Source organism: Trachemys scripta, chromosome 5 (assembly GCF_013100865.1).
Source record: "Trachemys scripta elegans isolate TJP31775 chromosome 5, CAS_Tse_1.0, whole genome shotgun sequence".
NCBI lineage: Eukaryota > Metazoa > Chordata > Testudines > Emydidae > Trachemys > Trachemys scripta.
This window is the reverse complement of record NC_048302.1, coordinates 32395256-32413531: the sequence shown is the minus strand read 5'-3', so window position 1 is coordinate 32413531 and position 18276 is coordinate 32395256. Positions and strand designations below refer to the sequence as shown.

General features: G+C 42.9%; 1 protein-coding gene across 4 annotated transcripts in view; it reads right to left on the bottom strand.

Moving 5' to 3' along the window:
* EGF (epidermal growth factor) overlaps positions 1–18276 on the bottom strand; it is a 98662-nt gene that overhangs the window by 8021 nt on the left and 72365 nt on the right. For all 4 annotated transcript variants that reach the window (XM_034771517.1, XM_034771516.1, XM_034771515.1 and 1 more), the window contains 5 exons: positions 16319–16444; positions 13279–13401; positions 11510–11660; positions 7973–8137; positions 4011–4119 (listed from right to left, as the gene is read on the bottom strand). In XM_034771517.1, the coding sequence (XP_034627408.1) occupies positions 4011–4119; positions 7973–8137; positions 11510–11660; positions 13279–13401; positions 16319–16444 (674 nt within the window). The remainder of the gene's footprint in view (positions 1–4010; positions 4120–7972; positions 8138–11509; positions 11661–13278; positions 13402–16318; positions 16445–18276) is intronic.

The following is an 18276-nucleotide window of genomic DNA, read 5'->3' as shown; positions in this document are numbered from 1 at the left end:
ATAGTAGACAATCTATTGTTTTTTCTCAGAGTAACATACAGTGAGCCACACTCAAACAATAGCCATTGTGCTGCACAGGCAGCATGCTCAGCCCATATGGTGGAGAAAAGTGCCTAATGTCCTCCAGCATGATTCCCTTCTATCCAGCTAATTACGTTAGTGCCTGCTCCTAGGTTCCTGAGCAGTTTTTCAGTGAGCCTTTTGGGAGCCCAGGAGAAGGCATCTGAAATCAGCCCACAGGCTCAGCCCTCTCCCAGGGACCTGGGGCCTAACTCTCATTGATTTCAGAGCTAGGCACCTTGGCACTTTTGTAAATCCTCCTGATGTGTATCTGCATCTTTAGGCACCTACATACCTGTAAAAATCTGCCCCTTACTTTCCCCTTCTCTTTGGGGAGTGAGTCAGTAGTGCAGAGCGCCAGGTCTGCAGGCAATGGCCAGTAGGCAACAACCCAGAACAGGAGAACGAGAAAATCCTCTAGAGCAGGCTAGGAAGAAACCATGATAGTGACTCCCAGTTCCCAGCACATACTCCATGGACATAAGGGAGAAGGAGACCCTGCCCCTTCTGGAGGTTAGGAGAGTGGCCCAAGGGAGATGGGGAAACTCAACAGGGCAGTGTGGGGGAAGAATCAGAAAGAAAAGAGGGAAAAGGGGTGGGAGACAGAGATAAAGGGGAATGGGGAAACTGATGGTGAGGGATACCTAAAAAGGGGGAAGGGAAATGGAAGAGGGATGTTCAGAGATGGAAGGCAGAGGGAAGGTATGGAGGGAGAAATTAGAGCAATATCTGATGTTGGCCGGAGTGGGGGTTGGGAGGTGGAATGATGGATTTATGCAAATAAGACAATGCACATTTATCTAATATGCATATTTGGGCATTGATTCACATGCAAAAAATCTCCAGACCTACAGTTGTAACAGGCATATGGTGGACTCTGAAGCAGCCTTTCAAATATCTGCAACATAATGCAAAGTAGAGCTAAACTTGCTGGATTACAGGTCTCAGAACAAACTAAAGCCCAGAATAGGCTCATCTAACAGTTTGCCAAGGATCCCACACCTCCTGAGTGAACCTGGCCCGGTTTATGATTGCGAAATACACGGCTTAGTGTGGGTTTGACAAAACATGGTGAAAACTGACAGCTTCAATTGAGTTTTTCTTTGTGTTTTGTGTTTATTTGAATCTGAAAGTCTATATGAAACTCAAGGCTGTGAATCCCCTTAGCGTGAAAGTGAAGGAATGGTTGCCATAACCCACACATGCAGCAAACTGCCATGGTTTGCACAAGGCTAGTTGCAGCCATTCTCCCTCAGCTGGAAGGATGGAGGCAGAGAGAGAGGACATTGGCATAGGGGGCGGGAGTAACTGAACCATTTTACCCAGGCAGTTCCAGTAACTGACGCCATGGCAATTGATTGCAGCTGGTGGGAAACGTTAGACCCCTTGCATGCATGTATTTCACAGCTGGGGGAGTGCGGGTGGGCCCAAATAGGGACAAGGCATAGAAGCTGCCTTGCACCTGGCCCAGAGATCAGAGAGGAGATTCCATTCCCCAAAACCCTCTTTTAGCTACACAAACACTGCGTACTGGGACTATTTGCCAGGAAAGGGGCGAATCTCATTAACAGTTTACAGCTCCAGGTTGCATTATTAGCATTATTTATTACGTGTATTATCATAGCATATGATCCACCCACTATTTAAGTAATTCATTATTAAATATTATTATTAACCCTTTACTCTTTGGTAGCACCCAAAGATCCTAACCAGGATTGGTGGCCTATTGTGCTGGGAGCGATACAGGCACAGATGAAGAGACAGTCTCTGCCCCAGAAAGTAACTGAATTTTCTTTTTAAATAAAACCCACAAAGCTTATCCTTCTGAGTGAACAGTAGGAATGGATTACTGTCCAGTGCTTTTCTTGGCAATGATGCTGTTCTCATCCCAAGTATGTGTGAAGATGCCATGGTATTTAATCCTCATGGCTACATCATCACTGAGCAAATCAAATGCATGATGCAAAAGTATTCTATTTCTAAGAGAAAGTAATAGCAGTGGGGCAGTGATTACTTGCTGAGCCGTTAACAAGTCATTTGAAATGAGTCACTTTATTGAATATACATTTTACAACCCCCAGTAGAAGAATGTAGGTGGTGAAATTCATCACTAGAATGTATATTAGGTAGGTCGGATTTGTTTTTGTTGACTCAGTTCATTGTTTAGCTGTTTAATTACCCCCAGACTCAATGCAAACGTCATCAGCAGTTGGTATTAACTGCAGGGACAAATGCTGGTGAGGGCCATGCTGATCAGCCAGAGGCCTCCTAATACACAGATCCAAGCCAACAGGCTTTTCTCGATTCCAACAAATGTTTCTGATTTCCCAAACATCAGCTACTTTGCAAACTGTGTTTTTCTTCTCTGCCCATGAACAAATGCCAGCATGGCTCAGATTCATCGCATTTGCTATCTGATACCTGCAGGAACAAAGTGCCGACTGGCTCAGCAACTGAAATGCGGGTAATAAAAGGTCCACAGGAGCACGAGGCCTCACCAGCTAAAGAATTATTTCATGCTGCAACCATGGTCAAGTCCATTCAACATGCCTTGCATAGGTTTAACCGCACGTTTCAGCGGCCACCCACTTGCAAACACAGCCAGACCTTCAATCCAGTCCATTTGCAAAATGTCATTTTACTGTTGCTTAAAAAAAAAGAAAAATCTTCAGAGCAGATACATGTTACATGCTATTTAAAATCTTCCAGCCCCTCACATGTATTAATTTACAAACAAACCTGGCAAGGCCTGTAAACGGAATCTCTCTGGATTCGGAGATTCGGTGCAATAGTTTCAAGATTGGGAATTTTTATTCAAGATCAAATCTAGAATTAAATCTAATATCTGAATTATTTAAAAAAAACATTTAGGGCATGAGTCTCTTTTACACTAAGGCCTGGTCTATACACAGTTTTTGTACTGGTATAATTATGTAGGTAAGGGATGTGATTTTTTTTTTAACTGAAATAGTGATACTGATACAACTTGTAGAGTGGACACAGTTATACTGCAATACAGCTACCTTATATTGGTATAGCTTATTGCCTTTCCCATACAAGAATAAACTATTCCACTATATAAGTGCTGAATCCACATTGCACAGAGGCGGGAGGTGGGGGTAGGGGGGCAATGTACTACTTTAATTATACTGAAAAGCTGTATAACTTGTGTGTGTAGAGAAGGCTTTAGGCCACTTTACATAACCCTGGCAGTGAAAAGGGGTTTTAAAGCAAATGTCAGTGTATCCATATTTGCAAAGTGTGTAATTTAGCACCACTTAAAGGCTCGGTTACTGCGTCAGAGCAGTATAAAATAGCCTTAGTGTAAATGAAAATCAAGCCCATAATGTAGATTTTATGGGGCCAAATTATCTCTATTACACTGGTGCAACCCCAGTGACTTCAACACACTTGGATGAGTCTTACCATGAAGACAACTTGACCCTCTGCATCAAGAAAAAATGGTTAGAAGAATATTTTATATTCTCTCACCCACAAGCTGCTATAATAGATTGGATGTTTGTCTTTCCAAGGCTGCTTCTGATACAAAGGTATTTAACTACATCAAACCCAAATATAAAGTTCGACATCTCGCCTAGCATGCAGAATACTTGGCTTCCAAGAAAACTTTTACAGGGAGGACATACTTTCCTGTGAAAATAACTCAGTGATATGCCATGTCATCACATTGCCATTTCCTTAATTTAGAACACAGTTCCAACTGTTGTGTTCAAAGCTAACAATAACACCGGCTAATGGTTGCAATACATTCAGGCAGCTGTGAACTTTGAGGGATAACAATGAGGTAAGATGAACTACGGTTCACAGCAAAGTATTTGATGACTCTAGCAGTTATTTAATATAGTTAAGATGAGAATTATTTGATGGATAATCTCAAGTGGATCCCTAATACCCTTTGATCCTTCCTACTTCCATATTAATATAGTTACCCGAGAGTTATTGCTAGTAGGTGTCACGTTCTCACTGTCGGCACTGCTGCTGCTGCTGGCATTTCTTATCGCTTCTGCATATGGATTCTTCTTATAAAAGTTCTGACTTCTGCAACAGAACAAAAGCCCAGACAAATTAATTGTCATTGGGAGGAACAGATGCCATTTTACTTCTATGTTTTATTTTGCTGGCGAAGGGTAATATTTTGCTAATATTGACAAATGAGTGGATGTATTTTGTTTTCTTTCATACAGACCAATTAGTACAATACTACTAATTACAGATGTGTGGTTAAAAAGTCCTGACTTGACAAAAGTGGAATGGTTCAAACAGTAGTAGGTGCAGTAGTAAAATGTTTGCGACAATGTGCCTTCAGTATCATGTAGTTTATAAAAATAACAAGTGTGATGAGGATTTGGGAGGGAACAGTAAACAAATATAATATTGTTTATTATTGTAATATTTGTTGATTTACAAATTTGGCTTTTTTCTTCTTTATTAAAGGCCAGGTACTCAGGACTACTCATGCACAAATGCTAAGACAGTTTGTCCAGTCACTGTAATTGTTTGTGCAAGTCAGGGAAGTAAATATGCACACATTCTTGCATGCTTATTTGAGCATATACAATTCTGAAAATCCAGCCCTACTTTTTATTCATTGTTTTTCATGAATGACATCAACAAACATTCAGAAAATCATATAGTAAATATTACTAATAGCCTAGAGTACTCAAAATTCTAAGAACATAAAACACTGGAGTAAGTCTACCACGGATAGTTATATAAGAGGAAAACTGTTTAGTTCTGAAAAAAAGCCAACAATATTATTAAGAGGAGAAAAAAAGATAGAAGTAATCAGATCTAAGTGGTCAATTTCACAATTCAAACACACTATTTTAGCAGTTGAACAATGATCACTATAGTAGAGACTGAAAATGACTATGACTCCCATTTCGGAAAAGCATCCCTATTGAGGAACTGAGTTTAAATACCCGCTTCATTTTAAGCGGGTGCTTAAGTGGTTTCCTGAATTGGGATCACAGACAGAATACATTTACTAGAAAACACACACAGCCTTTCTCCTGATAAACATTAACTAGAGTAGCTAATACATCAGCTGTCACCCATGCGCTCTCCTAAACTTAACTTGGGAGATGTCTCCAGATTCACTCTAGTGGATTCTGAGTTACTGCATTTGATAAGCTCTACTTTTAATGCCAATTACCAACTGATCTTTATTAGATTAAATGGAAATTTCCCTCTTTATTTCACCTTGTATTTACATGTTAATTAGCTATTTGTATCATGCCCATAACTCTCATATTTGATCATATTTATAAAAATTAAATACAAACCAAAAATTGTCTTCTGGTGGAGATACGACAGACCCAATCCCACCATATATAGTAAGTACCTCCCTGGCACTAGCTACTGACCCTAGAAACTAAACATGAGACTAAGAAGATGTGTCCTGCACCCTAAACCTAGGCTTTGATGTATCACTGGAGAAAGTTAATTCCAAAGCCAAGGACTCTCCCCCAGAGTGACATACCCTGAGAGGTTCAAATGTAGAAAAATCCCCGACAGGGGACAGGATGGAGGAGAGATAGTATTTCATGCAGCCACATGTGAACCACTTGGCACTCTACAGACAACTGTCAAAGGGAACTAGTGCCTGACAGTTCCAGAAGTGACTCAGGTCCACTGCAAAACTCACGCACAGGAACTATGTGCTCACAACAGCCTATCCCACTTAACAGGATTGTTTGAATTCTATTGTTCATTTTTTAAGCATACAGAACACCCCATGCTAGAACAACTTGGCAGGTTTGAGGATCTCCATGTGTAACTTTGAGAACAATTTGAAGAGACAGTAACACCAGTTGATGGAGCATTGTCTAGGAACCAGGAACTTCTCAATTCTAATCCCAGCTGTGCCACTGACTTGTCCTGTGACCTTGGACAAGTCACCTTTCCTCACCTGTAAAATAGGGATATTAATACCACCCTGCCTCACAGAAGTGAAATGAGGCTTATCCAGCTACAGTACTATAAAAATGTAAGGTGCTAAATATTATTAACAACAATAATTCTGTTTTATTTGACCATATCCACTAAACACATTGACACAGTGCATCAGTCCTTTTGCTTTCTCGATTATAAATTTTGGAAGTGAATAAATGTAGTTTGCCTTAGATCCTTGCAATTACAAAGAGATAGGAGTTTGTGTTTTATGTGGGGAGAGTAGGAGTGTTACCAATCTGTTTATGGAATGTAATCAATATGTTTCAAAATATACTCAGCTACGAGAAAAGATGAAACACCAATTTCAATCCAAATATTTCGTTTCTAGGCTCCACTTAAATAGGGATTTTAGATCAGTAGTTTCATTTTGATTTAGTTGGGCTAGTAATAGCTGTAGTACAAAGCCAGTCAAGCATGTAACTGAAAACTTGCTGTTGAAGTAAACAGTTATATTGAGCAGAATCATTTGGTAAAGAAGAAAAATAAATCAGGGCAAAATGACAAAGATTTTGTTTTTAACAGAATGCAGCTAAGAAAGAAAAGGAAAAAAGGGGAGGGAGGGAAATCTAGTGTATCAGTGAATACCCCTGCACCTTAAAGCCAGCTGTATCTTTCACTTTGTTAAAATGACAGCTTCAATTAAAGAGACAAAGAGTCTAAGAAATCCTAACTCTGTATATTTATTCTATATACATAATTCAGCTGACTTGGCTTTGAATCCCAAATCATGAAAACAGGCCAACCTGCAATTAGGTTTAAATCCAGGGCTATAAAATCAGTCAATAGAACATAAGAAATATGGCAGCACTTCCAGTTCTTTGGTCTAATATACTATGAATAATTAAATAAGAAAAAAATTACATTAACTTCAGTGGCTATTTGTGTCTAATGGACTCTGACCTTCAAAACACACACGCGCGCATACACACACACACTAGTAGGCAGGTTTATTTCCTTCTTTTTGATCTATGCAGGAGGAGGGTGTCTTGATTTGGCTGCTGGGTATTTTTCTCAAAGATTGTACTATAGCCTCTGAGAAGCCATCTATATTTTCTTATAGATTGTACTATAGCCTCTGAGAACAGTTGGGTGATGAGGTCCTTAAATACAGATACAGGTATTTGCATGAAAATTCCCTTTCCTAGAGTTTGATGCTGCTTTCTCAGCTCTCAGTGACACACGGGCAAGTTGGGGGTTGCAATATAATGCAAGATTGAGACCTTCTGTCATCTATAGGAACAGTGTATTTATAAATAACATATTGATTATAGGGCATTTTTCCACCAAAAGTCAGCACATCCCTGTGCAATCCCTAAGAGTCATTAGAGATGGGAGAACTTTCCCAACTGAAACACCGTAGACTCACACCCCTGTCGCTGCTGCTTCTAATACCTGGCAAGCTACTGCTTCAACATGCTCTGCTACATGTATCATTGCACAGCTTGGTGATAGACGGAGAACACACCCAATCTTCCCATGCCAAGAAAATTCTCAGGCACAGCCCCCCAAAAACCTAACGGGATTGCTATCACAAAAGAGGCAAAGCCCTACCAATTGCTTTGCAGCTCTGGGCTACCGAAGAGAAACCCTAGGGAAAAAATATGCATTATAGGGCATGCTTCTGAACTCCCACATCAATACAAATTATGGATCCTCTTCAAACCTAATAGGGTCTATTCTCCTTCTCCCTCGACACATGTAACTCTCATTAATGTCAATGTGTGTACTGCAAGCAAGGAAGAGGAGCTCAGATGCCTAAGGAATGTGAATAATTCATAGGATAAATTACTGAAAAGAAAAAAATAGCAAAATACATGTGGGGTCAGATCCTCAGCTGCTGTAAACCGGCATAGCCCCTATACTTCACCATTAGTTATATGCAAAAACTTCTTGGTACCTAGGACTTGTGTTGTAAGTTTGTGATTGAAAGTTTTACCTGTAACAGTAAGCAGCAAGAGATCCCAGGAGGAGCAGCAGGATCAGCACAACTATACAAACTGCAATTGTGATGTTCCGCTTCTTTATTTGCTCCACATGCTGCTGTTCCCACCATTCCAAGTCGCTGAACTGACAGCGCTCCCCCACGTAACCAGTCACACAGCTATCAAAAAACAAATGAGCACACACGGTAACCAATGATGGAAAAGAAAAATGTCACTCTTTTAATCACCTTTGGTGTTGCTTCATCAAGTGCAACCCTTATGGAAGAGTACCCTGATAAAGTTTAACAGGGATTAAATAAACCAATAGTTTTTTGTAGAAATTTCTCTAACCACCATTTAATAGCGAGATGTTATTTATAGAAACATCCTATAGAATTTTATAATAGGGATCTAATTCCTTATTCAATTCTATGAGATGGTTAAAAAAATTATAAACAATTATTTTCTATTAAATTCTATAGGCATTTTCCATACGGGAATGTTCCTCTAAGATTTTCAAAGTAGCATCTTCCAACAGGTAAATTTCAATTTTTTCCCTATAAAAGACAGTTTGAAAATGAGATCTTGCTGAATAATTTGGTTTTATTTTCAAACTTTTTTTTTTGTTAAAAGCAATGGGGGAAGAGGAAGAAGGGGCATTACAAAAGCTTTTATGGATAGAAATATCTTCAGGATCTTTTTAAATTTTAAAAGAACAGTTGCTGCTTTTTTTTTTTAAATCACTCTTCAGTGTTGCAAACCCAGAGACACAAAAAAGTTCATGAAATTGACTAGAAACTGAAAAATAAAAGGGAATCTTGCCAACCTAGTTTCATTATCCAAGCTGAGTGAAATACAAAATGGGAACAATGCAACATAAATAGCAAAAAGTAAATTAGATTCTTAAAATTCTTTCAGGGTTAATAATGTGGACCCAAATCCTACTCAACAAACTGGGCTTACTGAAGTCAACAGAACCACCCACGAGTAAAGCAAGTAGGATGTGGCCTATAGCACCGTTTGCTGATGATCTCAAATGCTATGCAAACATTAATTACTAAATTAAGACCATGCACCTTGTTTCTGTCGCAAGGTATGACAAATACGCACTAGATCTAGAACATTGCTAATACGTTTATGATGTAAAACCACAATAAATTCCATACAAGCCAAATGGATCACTCTCTAATATGAGTATTTGAATCAAATTAAAATAAATTATGTTTGGTATGTGCAATTCATCACTAAACAAATAGTTCCCCCCTTTCCCCCAACTACATTCTTGTATTCAATGTGAATTATACAGTCTAAATGAGGGAATACTGCCATCTAGTGTGCAAATATAAAAATAATCATTAAAAAGGGACCCCTCTGCCATATAGTATATAGTTTTAAACGCAAATAATCTGTGTGTGGCAGCAGGGCCCACATGAAGACTTAGTGTACATCAGGCTAGTGCAAGGTAGATGTACACCCCAGCTTGCCACAAATTAGGTGTTTGCATAGACACCCCCCAAAGAGAGCCCTGCCTTCTTGGGCTTTGGAAAGAATTCAGATGAGGTCTGATATACAAACCATTTCTGTCGCTTTATTACCATTTTCTTCTTATTTTTTTAATGAACCTTGCTTTTAAGAGGACCGTTGTATTTGATAATTTCACACAGACAAAAAATCCCCCAATCTCTAAGTGGAGGCGCTAAAGGCTGGTATTGGTCTGAAAGGGCATGGATGGAGGAATCCTCTCCCATCACAGAGCACCACAGATGCAGGGGCGGCTCCAGGCACCAGCACAGCAAGCGCGTGCCTGGTGCGGCAAGCCACGGGGGGCAGCCTGCCGGTCGCTGTGAGGGCGGCAGTCAGGCGGCCTTCGGCGGCATGCCTGCGGGAGGTCCACTGGTTCTGCAGCTTTGGCAGTAATTCGGCGGTGGGTACGCTGAAGGCGCAGGACCGGCAGATCACCCACAGAAATGCCACCAAATCCGCATGACCACGGACCACCCACAGGCATGCCGCCGAAGGCTGCCTAACTGCCATGCTTGGGGTGGCAAAAACCCTAGAGCCGCCCCTGCACAGATGACTGCAGCAAACCAACCCAGAGGAGAAGCCGAAAGGCCAAGGAGGACACGTGATTGGCAGGGGTGTGAATAACTAAGTATTATTATTGAAAAATGCATACAAAAATATATAAATACATATGTAGGAGGAGAAATGAAAAGTAACTGTTATGCTGTGGGCACCCTGGTTTGGCCAGTTACCCTACAACAGCTATGTCTACACTGCACCTCTAGCGGCGGTATGTAGGGTAGGTGTAGCTACATGCTGCAGAAAAAAGCAGGCTGCATTCACACTGTGGCGTGTAGCCAGGGCCGGCTCTAATTTTTTTGCTGCCCCAAGCAAAAAAAAAAAGAGTGCCGCCCTCCATAGCACCGCCATAACACACCCTCTCACCACCGTGCCACCCCCCCCCGCGCACAGCCCAGCACCCCCGCCCCCCCCCAGCGCTGCGCCGCCGAACCCTCCCGCCGCCACACACACCTCCCATGGAGCGCTGCCGAACCCCCCCGCCGAACCCCCCAGCTCCCCGCGGAGCGCCGCCGAGTGCCGCTGAACACCCCCCCCCACGGAGCGCTGCGCCGCCAAACCCTCCCACCGCCACACACACCTCCCTCTGAGCGCCGCTAAACACCCCCACCACCGAGCCGCGCTGCCAAACATCCCCTCTTCCCCCGCGGAGCGCACCGCCGCATCGTCACCCCCCCCCCTGGAGCGCCGCTGCCGAATCCCCCCCCTCCAGCCTCCAAAATAAAAACAACCCACCCCACCCCCAGCGCCGCCCGACCGAACCCCCCCAAAAAAACAAAAAACCCTGAGCCACCCCAAGATTGGCCGCCCCTTACCAGGTGCCACCCCAAGCACGTGCTTGGTCGGCTGGTGCCTGGAGCCGGCCCTGCGTGTAGCTACATGTGTCAGTAAAAGGCTGTGGGGGGAGGGCAGCAGGGAAAGGCTCGGCAGTGGGGAACTGATGGAGCCTCTCTCTGTGAATTTGTCTCTCCTTGCGGCTGGGAAAGATTCCAGCAGCAAAGAGGCCACAGGACACTACACTGCTGAAAACAGCAGTGTAGCTGGGGGAGGCACCGCTTGGGTGAGTAGGGTTCATACCCACAGGGGTCAGGTATTTCCTTATTTTACTCAACTCATTGTCTTCACTGCCATGTATATCTATGCTATAGGGGGTAGGTAGTGTATGTACGCCACATGCCACCAACAGGAGTGTGCAGTGTAGACATACCTCTAGACTCTGAAGCAAATATACGCAAAAGAATCAAGCACTCAAGAAAGAAATCAAATGCTACTGTTAACTGCAGTGTTTGGGAACACGGTGAACATCATATATCAACTGAATATAAAGGGCAGGCTCTGCTGACAGTTGTAGGAAACACACAGAACATATATGGCAAAATACTTCATTGTTTGTCTTGAGGGGAAATGTCCATCACAGTATCTTTAGGATGGCATACATCGGCACAGATGAGACAAAGGTCTATACTTACGTGCACGCATAGTCTTGTAGAATTGAAACATAAATACAAACTCCGCCATGAAGACAGTAGGACTCGTATGAAGGAGGGCAGCCCATAAAACCATCTTGTTCAGAGGAAATGTTGTCACCACTGGTGCTCATGGTAGAAGGGATAGCAGATTCTGAAATACAGTATTTCACACGCATGCATGTCTTAGTTATTGGCTAAACTGGTAAAATCGCTTGGTACAGAGCTTCAGCATTTCCAGGCAAGATAATAAGTAAGCAGGGCCGGCTCCAGCATTTCTGCCACCCCAAGCAAAAAAAAAAAAAAAAGCCGCGATCGGCGGCGGCAGTTCAGGAGCAGGTCCTTCGCTGCTAGAGGGAGTGAGGGACCTGCCGCCCCTGAATTGCCGCAGGTGCCGCCCCTCTCCCTTGGCCGCCCCAAGCACCTGCTTGTTAAGTTGGTGCCTGGAGCCGGCCCTGTAAGTAAGATTCTTTAACCCCATTAAACAGACTGTGATTCGCCCATCTGCACATTGTTAAGGTGGAGCTACAATACATACCAGTCCTTTCTTTGTTTCTACAGTTTATGATGCTCTTCTATTACCACTACACAAACAACCAGAGCAAACTTAAGCTTTGGATTTTTAAAACAGTATCTATTTCCATAGCTGAATCAGGCATAAAGTCATATATTATTTAATGTCACCATTTCTCAATTACAGCTAAAACTGCTGAAAAATCAAATCCTTGCAAAGAGGGGTTGAGAATCTGCTGGTCAGTTTCATTGTCATAATTTCCTTCATTTTTCTGCACAGACGGGTCTCAGAGAATTTTGCAGAATGTTTTCTGTCACTGGACTGTATACCAGCAAGAGGAAAATTCACCCCTAGGTAGAGGACCAGCACACTTAAAGCCACATTTTCAAAGGAGATCAGATCCCATTTAGGAACATCAATGAAACTCAGCTCCTGTTGTGACACTGATGGCCAGATTTTCAAAAGAGTTTAGCAGCCAACACACCCATCTCTGCTGAAAATCTGGCCACTTATATTGGTGACTGAGCTGAGCACTCTTGAAAATCTGTTCTTTATACTCTAGCTGAGGACTTAAGTAGGACTTAAACAATAATAATACCTAGCTCTTATACAACACTCTCCCCCAATAGATCTCAAAGCACTTTACAAAGAAGGTCAGTATTATTATCCCCATTTTACGATGAGGAAACAAAGGCACAGGGAGGTGAAGTGACTTGCCTAAGGTCACACAGCAGGCCAGTGGCAGAGCCTGGACTAGAACCCAGTCCCCTCGAGACCCAGCTAGTGCTGTATCCCCTGAGCCACAACACTTTGTGCTGGCCCTCTGCAGAGTGGCTGACCCCCTGTAGAGCCTGAAAAATGACTTGGCATAGTGAGTCTTTGGTTATCTCATAAGAGGGACATGGTATTACCCCAACAGAGAACTATATCTGCTCTTATGGAAGACAGTAGTTATTAGCTGTACACTATGACATTTAGAACTTAGAGCTGGTCCTGAATGTTGATGCTTCCAACAAATGGAATCAAATGCTCACCATTCCCAGCTTTGTAAAACCAAAATCTGATCTCCTCAGCCCACCTCTTCTTGGGGAGATGCGATTTGCAAAACAGCTGCATCCAGAACCAATTTAATTGGATTCACAGGCGGCCTGACATATTCAGCACTTTCTGAATTTCCCAGGATGATTCATCTATCTGAGCACTCAATCTTCCTTACTTAGAGACCAGGTTATTTGGCTTATTTACTAACTGTACTCACCAGTACAGTTGTCCCCAGTTCCGGATAGACCATTAATGCAAGTGCAAGTGTAGTTTCCTTCAGTATTGGTGCAGACAGTGTTTTCTCCACATGCGTGTGTCCCCAGCTTGCATTCATCGATATCTGTCACCCAAACAGTCTGCAGTTAGAAGAATGAATGCCTCTGAGTGTCATTTTATACAGGCTGCAATGGCTCAGCACTACTGGCACGGGGACAAATGCTGCAGAGCTTCCCTCCACAGAATATTCTTGGCAGCAAGTGGGATGAAAGAGCAATAAAGTGTGCTCTCTGTGAAAGGAGGACAGGCTTATCCATCCTTGCACCTCAGAGGACAGCAGTGTTGAGAGAAGGACAGTAGATCCTCCACTGGAAAGAGAAGGCAGAAGCTTCACCCATAAAATTATAGGACAGAGAGAGCACAAGACATGCATGAGAAGGCCTAAGGCCTGGCCTACACAAGACATTTTCTCTTAATATTTCCCATCACTGCTAGCACCAGCACAGGTCCATCAGGGGGGTAGTAGAAGTTGGAGTTCACCTTCTGTGAACAGGTGTAGCCTATAGGTTAGTTAAGTTAAGGCAGTAATGCAATGAGTCTACAAGCCTCAGGCCTGTAGGACAGTTCCTAAGTTAAACAAGTTACAAGGCTCAAAAACCTGAGCATAAGCAGCTAACCAAAAGTAAGCCTAGAACATAAGATATCAAGATAAAATGCTGTAATGACTAAACTGCTGACAGGCAACCACAAGATGCTTGTTTATACCAGCCTGGGATATTTTAAAATGAGAAACATCAGCAGATGTCCAACCACAAGAATACCATGATAACTAATTCATGTATATGTTAATAGGGTTGAGGTTAACGAACTAATAACCTATGGGAGGACACGTCAACATTAGTAGGGAGAGGAGATACAAATAAGGAAAAGGGGATGAAACCCCTACTGAATATGCATTAGACATAGTGGTATCAGCATAACACATTATAAAAGTTGAATTCCGGCCTGTGTGCCTTGAAAGATGTAACTCTTGGAAGAAGTCAGAATGACGACCACTGGTGATGATGGCAAGGAGGAAGAGGAGGAGGAGGAAGACAATGACTAACATTTCAGGTTGTTATGCAAGGGATGGTGAGAGTATATGGATGCACAGATGGTCATTCTGCGTTATCGCTATCTACTTTGCTGGGTTGGTGTGTCTGTAACTTTACTAACTGTGTTAATACTATTACAAATACAGAAGATTTTTCCTAAGTGTGAGAGTTGCAACTGGCATGTCAGAGGTCCCAGCTGAACAGTAATTTTAATAATACTTAACCAGATCTCGGGATGAGAACCTCCCAACCCTCAGTGTTAACTGGAAATTCTTAAGTAATCAATATAATTAGCACACAATCCATAGATCAGGCAACACAGGTTAGATCAGAAGGTGTTTAAGAAGCCAGCAGCTACTGCTTCCAGCAGTGCTAAAAACAAGGACACATTTAAAAAAAAAAAAGTCTTGCTGTCTAAAGGTTTGGTTACGTCATGTAAACTTCAAATAAACTCCAGAAAGATCAGGTAAACTGAGCCTTTTGAGGTTCACTCAACCCTATTTTGCCAGACTAAAACTGAGATAAAGGATTGAATCCTGCAGTCCTGATTCATATAAAATTCTCAGGAGTTTTGCCTGAGTAAGGACTACAGGATGTGGCCCAAAGTATCCTGGAGAACTCAGAGTGGTGTTTTAAACAAAATTAGAACAAAATATTCTGAATTACGTGAGTGCAAAAAAACAATACAGGTGTGTTCTGTATTCTCCCTTGACATACTGGCAGATTTCTGATTATTGTTACATGACAAGTTATGCATGCTTTAAAACCAGAATATGGTATCCATTTGAAGACATTCCTTTCCGTCTCTTCATAAGGTTATAGAATTCAAGATCAGCTTCAGTTTTATTTATCCACATCAGGATCTCATTACTTATGAAGTTTTGGAAAAAAGTAGCTGAGATACTGTGGTTTTAAAACCTGGATGCTCTTCAGAAAGAGAATTAACTTTTTCTAAATAATTTTATTAGGTATAACTGCAATCCTAGATGTGCAACAGTTCTGAACTGCCTAATTATGTACATATCAAAGGGACCTGAACTATAAGGTAAAGGTTACCACTCATGTATGCATTTTCCGCACTCCCACAGGCTCTCTGCCTGCCTCTGGTCTTGATTTTTTTTTAGCAATCTTGTTCTACCCTAATGGCCTGAGCTAAAGCCCAATGAAGTCCCACTGATTTTAATGGGGGGTTGATCAGGCTGTAGAGAAAAAAAGACCAGAAAAAAATAATTTAAAAATGCAAACGGGAAATGAAGACTCATGTAAAGCCCTAAGCATGCTTTTTATTACCCTAATATTGATGATAATCCCGTTCTTCATTCCTACTTTAATGCTAAAGATGGATTTGAAAAAATAAAAGTTATAGGAAATGAAGACATGATGTCACAACCCAAGTTCTGGCCAGTAGGATCAGTGGATCTGATTATTAACACGTCTTTAAATGTACCCAGGTTGTAAATGTCAACACCCTGAAGCTCATGCCTATTAAACTAACCTAGAATTATTTGAGGAGTGTTATGACACACTGAATACCTCCTTTAGTTTATATGCATGGTAATGATTTCCAATAAATCTCTACTGGTTCACCCATTTTTCCCCCAGCATAGCCACCAAAGTGTAAACACCCAGGGGAAGAATCCACGGACAACTAGAGGCTTTGCATATTGATCAGCTGCTGATGTTGCCACACATCAAACAGTAGGAAAAGAGCCAAAAAAGTAGAGATGATAAATGTCATCCACCTTGGGGAGCTTACTAGTCTAATATTAGTATGCAGGCTCCTATGCCGTTTTTCAACCAAGTAGTGGAATAGATCATTATGGCCGCTTAACACAACTCTCGCATCTTGACACATAGCCGATCCAAATCATTAGACGCGTCTCTTACTTCCTCATTCATTCTGTCACTGCCTCTCACTCCCCCTGTCACCTTCACACTCCCCCTCACCGTAACAATGAAGCCCATCTCCACGGTAGCCCTCCAGACACTTGCAGACATAGCCACCTTCAGTATTGATACAGTCCGATAGGTGTCGATTACAGCGGTCCATGTTAAGAGCACACTCATCAACATCTATGAGAAAAACAATGTTAGGAGCCAAGGGATACATTATTCATGGAGCAACATGTAACATGTTGAAATGATAGAAAAGAAATGACCGTATGAGATCCACCTTCAAACTATCCTGGTACCTTTACTTTAGGCACGTCTACACTAGAAAGATACGTCGACCTATGTTGGGTCGACTTACAACCACTGCAGTAATTGCACCAAGACTCTTGGATTCCTGCTCCCTGCGGGGGGCCTGGCGACTACACCAAGGCTCCCAGCTCCCTAGCAGGGGGGCCCAGCTGCGGCAGGGAGCTAAGAGCCCGAGGGCAGCCAGACTCCAAGTAGCAGGGAGCTGGGAGCCTCCACGCAGCACCAGGGCTCCCTGCAGGGAGCAGGCTGGGCACAGCCTGGCTGGGAGTGGGGGGCATAGCCTGGCTGGGAGTGGGGGGCACAGCCTGGCTGGGAGTGGGGGGCCCAGGAGGGCGCAGCTGAGCTGAAAGCAGGGAGCCTGAGAGCAGACGGGCTCCGAGCGGGGAGTACGCAGCCTGTCCGGGAACGGGGAGCCTGGGGCAGCTGGGCTCTAGCTGGAGCCCCCCACCCACCCCATGGCTTTCTTGTCAATTTCACAGCTTCAGCATTGATGAAAGTAGACAAGAATGACGGTCAACAGCTGATGTAAGTAACACAGTGTCTACGCAGACATTGCATCACCCTGATCTACCCCGACATAAGCCTATGCCTCCAGTGGAGGTGGAATTATGATGTCGGTTTAATAGGGCAGGACCAAGCAGGGCCAGCTCTAGGCACCAGCGTTCCAAGCATGTGCTTGGGGTGGCACTTTTCAAGGGGCAGCACTCCAGGTTTTTGTTTTGTTTTTTTGCTTGGGGCAGCAAAAAACCTGGAGCCGGCCCTGGGACCAAGGCTGTAGTGTGTAAACTGACATATTTAGGTCGATGTAAGCTGCCTTACGTCAACCTAGGGTGACCAGATGTCCCGATTTTATAGGGACAGTCCTGATTTTGGGGTCTTTTTCTTATATAGGCTCCTATTACTCCCCACCCCCGTCCCGATTTTTCACACTTGCTGTCTGGTCACCTAACCTAACTCTGTAGTATAGACCAATCCTTTTGCTTCTAAAATACTGGGAAGAGTGAGCAGAGGGTGTGAGGTGTCCTTATTTCCAGCCATAAATTGAGGCTGGGATTTTCAAAAGAGCCTAAGTAAGTTAGCCACCTAACTCCCATTCAACTGGATGCCTAATTCCCGTAGGCTTCCTTGAAAATACCCAGCTTATTTATTGATTGATCTTTATTTAAAAGAAAAAGAACTTCAGCCAAAAGGGCACCATGATCGAAAGCTCTGGATGCCCATGTCATGTGATCAGTATGATTTAAATCCCACCACCACACATTCCCACAAGGCACCCTCAAACACATTAGCTGTCCCCCAAAGCCCACTCAAACAGATGGGCTTTGCAGAGTATGTGCAAGGCTATTTTGCCCTGGCGGTGGGTGAGCATTCTAAAGGAAAGGTGGAGAATGCTCTGCCAGCAGCACCTCTCTTTTATACCATGGGGCATCAAGCTTGAGCACCCCCTGCTGATCTCAGTTGTGGCACAAAATTTCTTTAAAAACATACTTGACTGAGTAAATTTATATTTGTGCCAAAAAAGGACTGTAAGTAGAACCAGGCATGATAATGTATTTATCTATGAAATTGCAATGTTCAGCTTCAAGGCTGTCCCATGAGGGTGCACCATACACACACTCACTCTCTCTCTCTTTCTCTCTCTCCCCCACACTTGGCCTCCCCTCTGATCTGCAATGCCTGGCTTTCCATTTAATTTAAGTGAC